The sequence below is a fragment of the Fukomys damarensis genome, unplaced genomic scaffold (assembly GCF_012274545.1).
Source record: "Fukomys damarensis isolate Sample0158 unplaced genomic scaffold, DMR_v1.0_HiC HiC_scaffold_5, whole genome shotgun sequence".
NCBI classification, from domain to species: domain Eukaryota; kingdom Metazoa; phylum Chordata; class Mammalia; order Rodentia; family Bathyergidae; genus Fukomys; species Fukomys damarensis.
Window position 1 is genome coordinate 62,262,672 of NW_022900917.1, and position 12,948 is coordinate 62,275,619.

The following is a 12,948-nucleotide window of genomic DNA, read 5'->3' on the forward strand; positions in this document are numbered from 1 at the left end:
CAATAGGAGGTCTTGAGTTTACAAAACACATTCCCGTTCAGACAACTGAAGTACTGTAAAAGTAAGAGCAAGGAGGACACATCTTTAAAAACCTATTAGATCCTTTTCTGGTGCACATCCTAGGTTGCATAGTGATGACTAGCTATGACCCAGAGCAAGAGAAGGTTCAATTTCAAAAATATGCTAACATCTATTCTCTCCCTCTTATTTTTATAAAATACCACTTAGCAGAGGAGAGGGGAATAAAGAAGAGGAAGGAGGAGAAAGGAGGAAAAATAGGAAAGACGAGAAGGAAGCAGAAAAGAGGAAGGAGGAGGGAGAAGGAAGAATAAGGAGGGGGAGGGATTCCCAAAGGAATTATACTTCAGGACCTACTGCAAAAGCAACTTTCTACACACATATGAAGCTAATTACTCACACATGAAACTTTATTGAACCTGGTTATATGTGGGACTTCAACAGCTCAGTTTTCTACAATTTACAATTTTCAAATCCCACTCCAAATTGTCACTTTTCTCTTTTAAAAAGTGGATAATCTCAAACTTTGAAAGAGAGGTTTTCCTAATTTTTCCTTTCATCCTTCTACTGTAAGTATTGGCCAACACAAATATACTACAGAATTAAAATATTAACAAGTAGGGAGTTTCTTTACATGCACTGTACTGCATCTAAAATCAAATGATTAAGAATAAAATTAACTGACATTTCTTGGATACAGAATCAGAGAACAGAAGTGAAGCACAGGTAAAATCTAATCTTATAGGTCTATTAGCATTTACCATGTTTTTGATTATTAGATTGTGAGCAATCAGAATAAATGTTTACCTTTTCAATTATTCAAAGTATAACATGCAGTAGTTCATAATTTTACTGAGGCACAAGTCTGAATCATGCAGGCAAAGCTGGTTTGCAGCAGCTTAGTGAGAGAGCCCAGCATCTACATCTCAACATGGCTTTTTGCAGTAACTGTCAGGAAGTGAAGTAAGTATGTATCAGAGGAAAATGTCCCCTCTTCTCTTCCCAGCTAGAAAGCTAACTACTAACACTATACTTGCACTTCTAAACTTAGGGATTTGTATAATTCTAATTTTTTCATTTTTCTTTCTATTACTTTTGGCAAAATATTGTAATGACGGTAGTGAAAAATGCCTTTGAAAGAATTAAATACAGGTTAAAATATGAATGATGAATTCCAACTTTGAGGAAATAGGAATGGTACAGAAACCTTTTAAATCAAATTTTAATTTCAAATGTTAACAGTACAGAAGAATGGAGTTGGTTGTAAATTAATTTCCTTAAAGTTGAATTAATGCTTTGTAACACCAATATTTCTTTAAATAGATTAATCTTATTTCATTAATTCCAGAGCCACAGATTTTTTTGGAGAGGGGAGCACTAATTTCACTCTTCTGTTCTTCTCAGCCTTGGCCTATATCTGTGATTATGACAGACCAAATCCTCCAAATAACTATAGAAAATACCAGTATGAATTAAATGAAATATTTAAGTTTCAAAATATCAAAAGATGACTGTCTCATTTTCCAGGTCTCCACCAGCCACAAACCATAGCAAGCACACAAATTACTCCCCAGACCGCCACCTGTCCACCCACTATATACTTCAAGATACCAACCACCTTTCTTAGCATACCCACAACTGTCCCCTAGTGACTAAGAAATGAAAATCAAATTTTTAAATGTATTCTGTGTACCTATCATTTACTTTTGAAATTTTAACCCGCAAATATTTGAAGACTTTTACAAAGACCAAACGGAAAACAATATTGTGCTTTTTTATAATATTACCCAGACAAAATTCTTAAGTGATAATCTATATGTAGTTCAGCAAAGTGAAAACTAGTCAATTACCTCACAATGTTCACTTTTAAATTGTACACTTGAGATCTCAAGACAGCACACAGCAACACTTACGAATCCCTTAACAGGTCAAAACCTTCAAATGTTACCTAGTATTAAAGCAAGAATGAGCAAACAGTAGGTAATATGAACCACAGAGAAAACATTTACAGGAAGTGGATTTTACATGAAAGCTTTTTTTCTTCTTTTTTTAAATAAGATGCCTTTTGAGTTAGATCTCATACCTACTCAAACTGTAACTGGACAGTACATTTCACTTCTAGTTACTAGAAGACATTTCTTTAAAAAAGACTGGGACAGAAAGAGAAAAGGAGACTATAAACTGTTCTAGGTCCACACCAATCTCCCCTTTAAAAAAAGGACAACTGATAAATGTAAGTCAAACCACAGGTTTTTAAACCAAAATAAAGGACACAGGATAGTGAGACAAAACACTATTTTTAGTAAAATTTTTTTTGGCCTTTAAAAAAATAGTCCCCTTCTACTAGGAGTTTACATACAGCTTACCTAACAAGAACAGAAACTGTAGTAGGAGGGAAAAGAACAGCACCGTAGTTTCAAACATTCACATATAAAAGAAAAAATAGCCAGCACAAACTAGAGTAAGATCAAGTTTCCCAACAGACAGGGACGAATCCCAAAACACAAACACAAAGAAAACAGAATTATCTATTTGAACAAAAGCAAAATGGAAGATCTAGTCAGGTTAAGATGGAGAAGGGAGTGCTAACTCCTTGTACTACATACAAAGAAGGAATGGGATTTTCTTATCAAAAAACAAAAAAGAAAAAGCAACCTCCCAAATGGATTTTTGATGCTAAAACTCTTGTCAAATGCTGCTGGTAACAGTAAATATATATATATATATATATTTATATATTCGTATAGGTATATTAAAAAAAATAATCTATTTATAGAACAGTCAGTAGTCAGAGACATTTAGAAAAAGTAAAAACAAGTCCTTTTTTTTTTCCTTTTTAAAAATGGATTTACTAAAACAACTTTATCACGCAGAGGTACTACAACTCCACATGCTCTCATGAAGTCATGTTATTATTCAACAGCATTCGCTGTGGGTCATGTTCAGATGTTGCCATGTTGGGAACAGAAGACATTGGGTCAGAGCTGCAAGGCAAGAAGCTGATACTTGCTGGTCTTGCTCATGGCCATGCCTAAAGCCAGATGGTGTCTGGAATACTTGGGAATGAAGGTTTCCGAAAAAGCATGCAGGCTGTGGCTCAGAAAGACATTCTGGTCTTCTTTTTCTTTTTTTAAAGAAGCTTGGATCCATTACCTGCTCTTCTCTAAAATGCAGACCCAAGACAGTCAAACTTCTCAAAGCCAAAAAAAGGCTTCTTGCCTTGAAATGAGAAAAACTCTTCTTCAATATAGTCATCCTCCTGCTTAGAAAAGTAAGGTGATCTGCCAGAGATGGTGTAAGGTTCTCTTACTTGAGATTTTCTTCTTGGTACAAACAAGAATAAGCAGCTGAGTCTACAGACTGGGCTACTCTCCCATTACTTCTAAGAAAAACTCTGGCCTGTTCCTTATAGTTATATTGACAGGAAATTAAAGGCCAGGTAATAGTAGTAGGAAAGATGTACTCTGATTCCTCTCCCATTATCGCAACTAAGGAGATTCAAGCAATCAACACCATCAGATGGTGGTGCTGCTACGTTATAAGCTTCTAATATCAGCTGGCCTTAAGCCACATCCTACATGCCCTGCTAGCACACCCGGGTATTAATGCCAACCAGACACCTGTGAGCTCCATCAAGTGTCTGGCCTCAATCCAGTAATCATACTCAAAGGGGATATGAATTGAAATTCTGCCTGCTGTCCCAAAGAAGACATCCTTTGCATAGATGTGCTGATAGAGAATGTAGCCCACACTGTTCATGCAAAGGGGAAGCTAACACTAAGAGGACTTTCTATGAAGGCCATTCATCTTTGGAAGCAACATTCTGAGTGGATCTCAATCACTCTACTTTATAACTAAGGTCTCAACATGGTCGACTCCCTCCATGTCCCAAACTAACCAAGTATCTGCTAACTGGTTTCTTTAAGATCCTCCATTGGCAGTTTGTAGCTCATTATGAAGGAAGAAGGTGGTGCATGACCTGGGCTATCTGGCCCCTGCTTCTTTGCACAGTTTATACAGATGTAATCTTCGTTTTCAGCCATTTCTGGAGATACACCCACACAAACTTGATGAAACCACTCATCACAGCCACCATCACATTGTACCCAGTCTACCTGTAGAAGACAAGATTGGGCAATGTTAGGTTATATAACATTAAGCCTAGAGTAAAAGCAAATCAAAGAGCTTTCTTGGCTTAAATGATAACTAACAACTGGGCTGTCCAGAAACAGACAATGACTTCTTATGGGGTTATTTTCCAAAGAAAGAATCTGAGAAGTTAATACCCCAAAATTATATTCCACCATAATGTGTCCACAAAATTAGGCCTCTTAGGTAGGTACTCCATTACCTCAAAAATACCTGGGGTTTCTTGAGAGGCAGAAACATGTTTGGGGAAAATGTGATAAAAAAAGAAACTTCTAATAGAGCAGCCAAGTAGTTTTAGCTAATATTAACAATTTCTAGGCTCTAAGACAATGCAATTATCAATCAAGAAAGGAAGAGTACAACAATGTGAAGGCAATCCTGTGTATAAGCTTTATTTCAAAGAGATAAGCCAAAGTACTAAGAGCATTAAATACCTTTTTTAGAAAAGCAGTCACATAGGCCACTTTTTAAACTAATATTTTTTTATTCTTCTCTTCTTCCGTTACAAATACAACTCCCTACAAAAAGTTAGCAAATATCAGAGGTCAAATCTTACAAATTAACCAATTATAACAGTCAAAGACACAGGTCAATAGATCACTCTGGGGTTTAAAGTTAAAATGTTGGAAAACTGGTAGGTGTCAATGGCAGATGCTAGGCAAATTTTGACCCTTCAGAGAATACCGTGATTATAGGAGTCTAAGAAAGAACTGTGGTTTGGTGATATTAAGGCTTGGGCCTGGAGTTAACAATAAAATGACTTATATTTGGAAAGTTACTAAGGTTGTTTTTATACCTAATGTCATGGTAGATGAGTACTTTAAGACAATAACAGCTACTCTCCCTCTCCCCAATACAAAAGTTGATTGTTTCATTGGCAATTGAGAAAATTACTTTAACTCATGAGCTTTATTATCAGAGCAAAGTAAGGAATATGAAAGGATCAGAGAAGCATCTCAGCACAGTTTATAAGAAAGAACAAGGTAGATTGTAGTTAGATAAATGAATTTCATTCAGGGAAAGTAAGTGGTTTTCAAAATTAGTTTTCATGTTCTATAGAAATTATCAAAACCATGATAACTACGTCAGGAGATTTAGGCTTATAATAAAGGGTGGGAAAAATTTTTGTCCAATCTTTTTGCTTTTATTATTCCTATTCTAGAATTATAGAGCTGAAGAGATAGCATTATAAAGACCACTGAACTCTGATGTATATGGATTCAGGCAAGTTGCTTAACTTCCCCTGTGGGGCTTCATTTCCCTGCTTGTGAAATTGCTTTACAAACCATGCAGACCACCTGCATCAAAATTACAAGTGCTTGTTGAAAACATACCCGGGAGCCATTCCAAACCTATGGACTCAAAGCATCTGGACAGTAAGAACCAGAAGCTGACATTTCTAATGTGTGTGTGTGTGTGTGTGTGTGTGTGTGTGTGTGTGTGTGTTACTTTGAGATGGAGACGCCTTAAATTGCCCAGGCTGACACTGAATTTGCAATTCTCCTGTCTCAGCTTCCCAAGTAGCTGGGATTATAGGCCTGCACCAGACTGATTCTTATGTATCCCAAATTTTACTGTTGATGCACCTTCTTTATGATACTGCTTCCTGTCAATTCAGAGCAACTTACAAATTCCTTCCTAAATTCCTATTGTTTTTATCTGTTTCTTGGTAGGCCTTTGCACTGAGCTACATCCCCACAACTCATTTTTTATTTTGAGACAGATTTTCCCCTAAGTCATTAAGCTGTTTAGATTGGCCCCAAACTTGTAATTCTCCTGCCTCAGCCAGACAGTGTTGAGATTATAGGCATGCCCCACCACATCCAGCTTTAAATTCCACTTTTACTGTGTAACTGCATGATTTTTATGAAATCTGTGCAGGAAAGAAAATAATTGATCATAATATCCCTGTCGGAACAAACTAATCAGAAACAACATAGGGAGATAACAGCTTTTGTATATAAGAAAATAACAGTACTGCAAGCAATAAAAATTTACAAAGTGCTATTAACGATATAGAAGATGAAGCTGGGCTGAGCATTTTAGCTGTTTTGAGCTGGTAAAGGGAGTTAGAAAGATGGCCTGCATTTCTGTGAGCTGCCTATGTTTGAGACATTATGCTGTTTTACACGCAGTTCCTGTGCCAGTAGACAGCTTTACCCTTACCTCCAACCCTCTTAATTGAATCTAATCCCCATTCATATTAGTCTATAGGTCAAAAAAGTTATTAATTTATAAGTATTTATAAGTATTTGCCAAGAAAAGTGTCTCATGTCTTAAAGCTAATTTTGCAGTGTGCTCCCTGGTTTCCAGTTTCCCAAAATTAAATTTATCATTCCCTTTTAAATAAGGCAGGCAATATTCTCCCATTGTGACTTTGACTAAAACTCCTTTTCTAAGCCTAGTTTTTCCACTATTTCAATACACACATGCACGCGCACACACACACACACACACACACACACACACACACGTAAATTTTTCCTTGAGCTATGCATTGGTACACAGATTCTATACCAGCCCACAGGTCATGTAACAGTTGACCTTGATAATAGTAAGGAAAAAGTCCTTCTCTTGTCATTATTTTCTCTAACATGTTAACAATCAAACTTGAGTTTCACTTCTATTTTAAAAGGCCCACATTCAGCAAACTAGTTTAGAATGTCAACTAAATCCATGAAAATTTCTCACAGAGGGCAAAGAGACTATGTAGTAACCTGAAAATTCAAAACCAGAATTGGCTAATTGTATATTAAGTTCTAACAGTCATTTCCCCCTTCATTATTACTGGAAGAAGTGCTTAGGAATCACAAATTTATTAAAAACTTCACAGAAAGTGAGATATGGTGGTATGTGCCTGTAGTCTCAGCTACTCCAGAGGCTGAAGTGGGAGGATCACTCTGCCTTACAGAGTAGCCCCAAGTAAGAACAGCAATGGCAGGTCAGGGAAGGACAGGCTGACTGGGGCTGGCATATTTGATCTCTCATTTTCAAAGCTGATTATTTTCCAGCCAGGTCTTATTTTTGGGGAAAAGAACACGTGTGCACACGTGTGCGCACACACACACACAGTATGTATGTTTAAACCATTAAATGATCAACTCTCCCAGTATGATCAAGAATGACAGATTTGCAAATATGTGAAATTTTCAGTTCTCAGGAAAATGAGACAGCTGGTTACCCTTATCTTAGTAGCACATGTATGTTATACTTTACTAAATCAAGCCTTTGGCAATCTGTGTAAGAAGGAGTCATGAACTAGTAAAGCTATGAATGATATGAATACTTTGGTTGAGGCAACAACCTCACAAAAGTTTTTTACTATCAGAATGGCTACAAAGAGTAATAAATTATGACAGGCATAATTTATAAACTTAAATCTTTTATTTCACTATGTGAAACTTATTGAAGGAGTAATAGGTAAGGAAAAGGGTCACAATAACAGAGTGAAAAGTAGAAGAGAAGCTGTGCATGGTGACGAACATCTGTAATCCCAATACTCTGGGAGGCTGAGGCAGGAAGATTGCTGAGTCAAGCCTAACCTGGACAGTATAGCAACTTAGATCCTGTCTCAAAATTAAATGAAAGGACTGGGGATGTAGTTCAGTGCAAAGTCCCTAGATTCAATCCCCAGCACACCCTCCTCCTTAAAAAAAAAAGAGAAGAAAAAAGTCCATTTTATGTATAAAAGAGTAAATATTTATTCAAATATTGAAAAATGCTATTTGACTATCAGCCCCAAATAAGTTGTTCTTTTAAAGTTATCTTTTATCTTTGGTACCACTATGAATAAATAAAGTGGCAGGTTTCAGGAGGAGAAAGCTTCTGATTTTTAAAACTATTTTTATAATAGTTCTTTAGTGTTTTGTTAGTTGTTTTTCACAATACCAGGAAATGAACTCAGGACCTGTGTTTGAGGGGCAGGTGCAGCACCACTGAGCTAAATCCCCAGCATTCTTTCGTGTTTTGAAAATTAATTTCAATTTTAATTTGATAACTGATGAAAAGATGACTTCTTTAAAACCCTTTACATTATTCTGGCATTATCTTTCTCTTTCTAAGAGAAACATTATCAAATTTAAGCTAGGAGCATTTAAGTAACATTCTTTTCCTTTTTACAAAAATACCTTCTTAACCTGCATATTTCTAGGAAAAAGTAATAGTAATTACTGGTTAGAGAGAAACTGTAAAGGCACATTTCCCTAAAAACAAATGAACTCTAGAAATTAACTTTTGCTGCATGATATTTTTTTCCCCCATAGTGCATATTTTAAATGAGACTTCTCTAAAAAGTATTCTTTTCTAGAATAAGATAAGACTATAAGAGCAAGAAGCAATTTAAATATGTTCAGGGACCATTTTCATCTCCAGAATTAAGGATTATTTTAAAATTACATCATTGCTTTTTCTCTTTTACTTTCCTTTTTAGTTTGATTTTAGGATTCCCTATTTTTAATGTTCATACAGAGATTTCTTTAACTGAAATACCGAATAGTTTCTTTGGTGTGAAAAACTATAATAGTCCACAGGATCCTAATGAGATAATTAATAATGTGAAAGAGGAAGTAAAGGGCTAAAGGTGTAGGGAAAGTGGGAAGGGTGGGGGAAAGGTAATAAGGGAGAGGAAAAAAATATGAGAAACTGAAAAAATGGAAATAAAGTGTTTGTAAATGGGGAGGGGAGGAGGGGGTGAAGGGAGGGCAGGGAAAGGGAGGGGGAATGAGAATCAAGACCTATTATGTAAAGGTACAGAATCCCAACGATGAATGTAACTGTATTGTACACCTAGACTGTACCAATAAACTCAATAAAAGGAAATAAAAAAAAGGATCCTTTTATCATCTTGTTGTAAAGATGTATGCTGTGAATTAACTAGGTTTCTTTAGAGATACAAAGGAGGGGGGAGGGAGGGCAGGGAAAGGGAGGGGGAATGAGAATCAAGACCTATTATGTAAAGGTACAGAATCCCAACGATGAATGTAACTGTATTGTACACCTAGACTGTACCAATAAACTCAATAAAAGGAAATAAAAAAAAGGATCCTTTTATCATCTTGTTGTAAAGATGTATGCTGTGAATTAACTAGGTTTCTTTAGAGATACAGTATAAATTGAGAAAGTTGAAAATTCTTTACACAAGTTTTTAAAGAAATATACTTAAAATAATATTCAACAGAATTCATATCAGGAACAAATGTAGGGAACTGTAAAACCCAAAAAACCATAATGATAGATAAAATGTTTATAATCTGAAATAATTGGTTTAAAATTAAACAAGGAAATACAACACTAAGTTGATGTAAGGAAATGACAGGTAAGGCATACACTGCTTATCTTTAATAGCTTAAATGATATTTTCTCTGAATGCTCAGCTAACACTCCTTTGTTCCATCAAAATGTACCTAAAAAATACATATAATATTAGGAACAAAACTTAGGTTTCGGGCTGGGGATTTAGCTCAGTAACGCTGCACCTGCCTGGCAAGTGCAGGGTCCTGAGTTTGATCCTCTGTTGGTGGCGGGGTGGGGGTGGGCGTGAGGGACACGTACAGGATGGGACGGACATGGGACCTCAGGTTTCATTAAAAAAAATTTTTTTTAATGATCACCTCTTAACATTTATATTGCATTTTCCATTACCAAGTCCCTCCACAGAAATTATCTGACCTTTTCCTCATAATCCTGAGTAAGCAGGGCATATGTTAATTTACATTTAAATTCTGTAGCAAATTAAAAATAAACTGCCTGTAGTGTTTATGTGCTATAAGAAAATGTAGAGATTATAAAAGAACTGAACCACATTTAAAAGCGCAGTAGAAAGAAAGAAAAAAAAAAGCTCAGTAGAAAAGGGAAAGATTGATAACAGCAAAGAGATAAAAGGTTCATAATGGATATAAACAGAAAAATTTAGTTAAAAGCTTAAAAAAGAAATACAATTATCTTACTGTTAGTCTTGAAACTACAATAAAATTAGATAAAAGGGCAAAGGTTCTGCTAATAATGAATTGCTAATACTTTAATACTCAAACAGTAAATTCTCCAATAGATTGTTTAATGAAAATATTCAGATGAAAATGAATTCAAAGTGAAAGATAAAAGCAATTTACACACTTACAATGAATCTACTAAAATGCTTTTTAAAATGTTCACAGTTCGGGGAAATGCACATGAAATTAATAAATCAAGATACAAGTAAACACAGTATGACAATAATATAAAACAAACTACAGAAAAAATATTAGAGGGAAATATCCTAAAATATTTATAGCTGTTATCCCTGAAAGAATAGACAATGAGATCTGTTTTTTACCCTACAATTTTCTAAAACTGAACGGAAAACCCTCAGTAGGCCCTGACTTAAAAATATAGGTGTCACCTAGCTTTTGTACTTACATCTCAATTTTTGATAAGCCAGATTCTAAATGGTTTTAATGAACGGAAAACCCTCAGTAGGCCCTGACTTAAAATGTAGGTGTCACCTAGCTTTTGTACTTACATCTCAATTTTTGATAAGCCAGATTCTAAATGGTTTTGCCACTAGTTAGCTATGTGACTGGTCACATTACTTATGTTCTCTGCATCCCAGTTTCATCACTTTTAAAATAAGAAAATTGTACAAAGTGATGTCTTGGTCCCTTCAGCTCTAAAACTGTGTTTTTGACTGAAAGGGTATGTGGGGGCACAGTCTACAAGGAATAGTGATGTAGTTTTATTTATTTTGCTTATTTTTTTCAAACTGAAGAGCCATTAAAATTCTAAATATCAAATAAATTAAAATGATGCATTTTTTCTTTCTTTTTTTTTTTTTGAGACAAGTTCTTACTACAGCCTTTAACTCACTAGGGAACCCAGGCTGACCTGAAACGTGGCACTCCTCCTGTCTGAGGCTTCTGAGTGCTGGGATTGCAAGTGTGTACCACCACATCTGATTTAACATGATTAACTTCTTAATATTCTTGATAGGAATGATAACAAATGCCTCATAATCATTTAAAGAACTGAGATTATTCATGAAGTTTGTCTATTTTTCTCAGAGATTCACATCATCAATATTAGCTAAAGAATGGACACCACAGAATTACTAAACTTAACCTTAACTTTTAAGGTTGAAAAATCTTTAAATAAAACCTTTAAAGGGTATCTGTTACAAAGGATTTGAAAAATAAGTCATTCCATTCAGGAGAGTACACGTCGCTTGAGTTTGGGTAAGATAAAGACTGAAAAACTTTAGGCCTTTGCAATATAATCTTAATTTTCTACAGCTCTTAATAATGGCCCAGGATTTTGGGGGACCACTGTAGCTAGCAAACAAGGTATTTAATTGTTATCCTACAGGGAAAACACAGGACTGCTATAAAACTTGTTCTGCTCACTGTATATGAAACGCACTACTTGAAAGGGAACATCATGGCTTTTCTGTGCTCCTGTTTTGTGTTCATTTAATTTTTTGTGTTGATTTTTAATACAACACTTTTCTATTAAGCACAATGACCTAGGAGCCTCATTATTCAAAACAATTTATAGAAACTGTAAAAAACATATTATGTTAGAAGTCCAAACTCTGGATTCAAAAACATGTCTCCATGACTGTTATTCCTTGAACTCTCACATTCCACTACAAGCAGATGGAACTCACCTTGTCCTTACAGGGCCTTTGGCAGTTCTGGGCTGCACACACAGCATTCTCATCATCAGATTCCTCTGCTCCTGACCAGTCATACTTGGAGGGGATGTCCAGCACTTTTTTCTCTCTTTTCTTCTCAGTACTGTCTTTCACAAGTTCAACTTTGGCAGCTGCAGCCTTTTCTTTCTTTTTCTTTCTCTCTTCTTCTTTTGCTAGTTTCTTGGCCAATTTGTTCAACTCCTTTGATTTGTCTGCATTTAATTTTAGTTTCTTCTTTTTGGGTTTGTCCATTTTCTTTAGCTCCTTGGATTTCTGTTTTCCTTCTCCAAAAAGTTGTTCTACCTTTTCTAGCTTCCGTTTCCGTTTCTTCTCTGAAGAGTCTTTTCCCTTCATTTTTAATGGTTTCTCTTCCATGCTGTCATCCTTCAAAAATGTAAAATTAGAAACAAAATTGTCATTCTAAAGATACTTAAAAGGCAGATTAAGACAAATACAAAAACAACAAAAACAAATATATTAGTAACTCAAGAGTGGAAAATAATGACAAGCTCTAAATAAGGTACTGACTTATTTTCAGCCTACCATAGAAAAAGAGATCAGTGTTATCATGTATTAATATAGTCTCTTCCATCTCTGTTTAGGAGATGGAGTTCTACAACTAGAAAGCTAATTGTACTAAATCATGCAAATAATTTATAGTACCAGGCACAGTGGCACACACCTACAATCCCAGCTACTCAGGAGATTAAAGCAGGAGAATCATCAAGTTAAAGGCCAGCCTGTTTAGTAAGACCCTGTCTGAAAATAAAAAAATAAAAAGGGCATGGAGTGTAGCTTAGTGGTAGAGTGCCTCTGGGAGTTCAATCTGCCAAATGTCCCCCCCAAAAGAAGTTTTTAATTCAACAAATTCTTAGTGGTTAAGAAGTCATCAAAACTGTCAGCAAAACATATAAAACTGTATCCATGATCTAATTATAAATGGTATATACTGACTTGAGCAAGGGTTAAAAATAGTTTAAATCACACACACACACACACACAAACACACACATGTGCCCAGGGCTGGCGACTTAAGCTCAGTGCTGCCACCTTCCTTGCAAGCGCAAGATCCCAAATTCAACACCCCTGGTACCAAAAAAAAAAAAAAAAAAGCCCAA

General features: G+C 35.5%; 2 protein-coding genes across 5 annotated transcripts in view; both read right to left on the bottom strand.

Annotated features, from left to right (window-relative positions):
• The window catches only part of Slc6a13 (solute carrier family 6 member 13), a 60,468-nt gene extending 56,480 nt beyond the window's left edge, over positions 1–3,988 (bottom strand). The window contains exon 1 of the mRNA XM_010630332.1: positions 3,917–3,988. The gene's annotated coding sequence lies outside the window, so the exon portion shown is untranslated. The remainder of the gene's footprint in view (positions 1–3,916) is intronic.
• Positions 1–12,948, bottom strand: part of Kdm5a (lysine demethylase 5A) — a 123,694-nt gene that overhangs the window by 30,342 nt on the left and 80,404 nt on the right. For 2 of the 4 annotated variants that reach the window (XM_033760742.1, XM_010630329.2), the window contains exons 27-28: positions 11,804–12,214; positions 3,917–4,133 (exon numbers count right to left, since the gene is read on the bottom strand). In XM_033760742.1, coding sequence (XP_033616633.1) covers positions 3,927–4,133; positions 11,804–12,214 — 618 coding nt within the window. In that variant the 3' untranslated portion in view covers positions 3,917–3,926. Of the gene's footprint in view, positions 1–288; positions 4,134–4,601; positions 4,686–11,803; positions 12,215–12,948 lie in introns of those variants that run through there. The other 2 variants (XM_019208364.2, XM_010630327.3) reach the window with 2 other exon arrangements.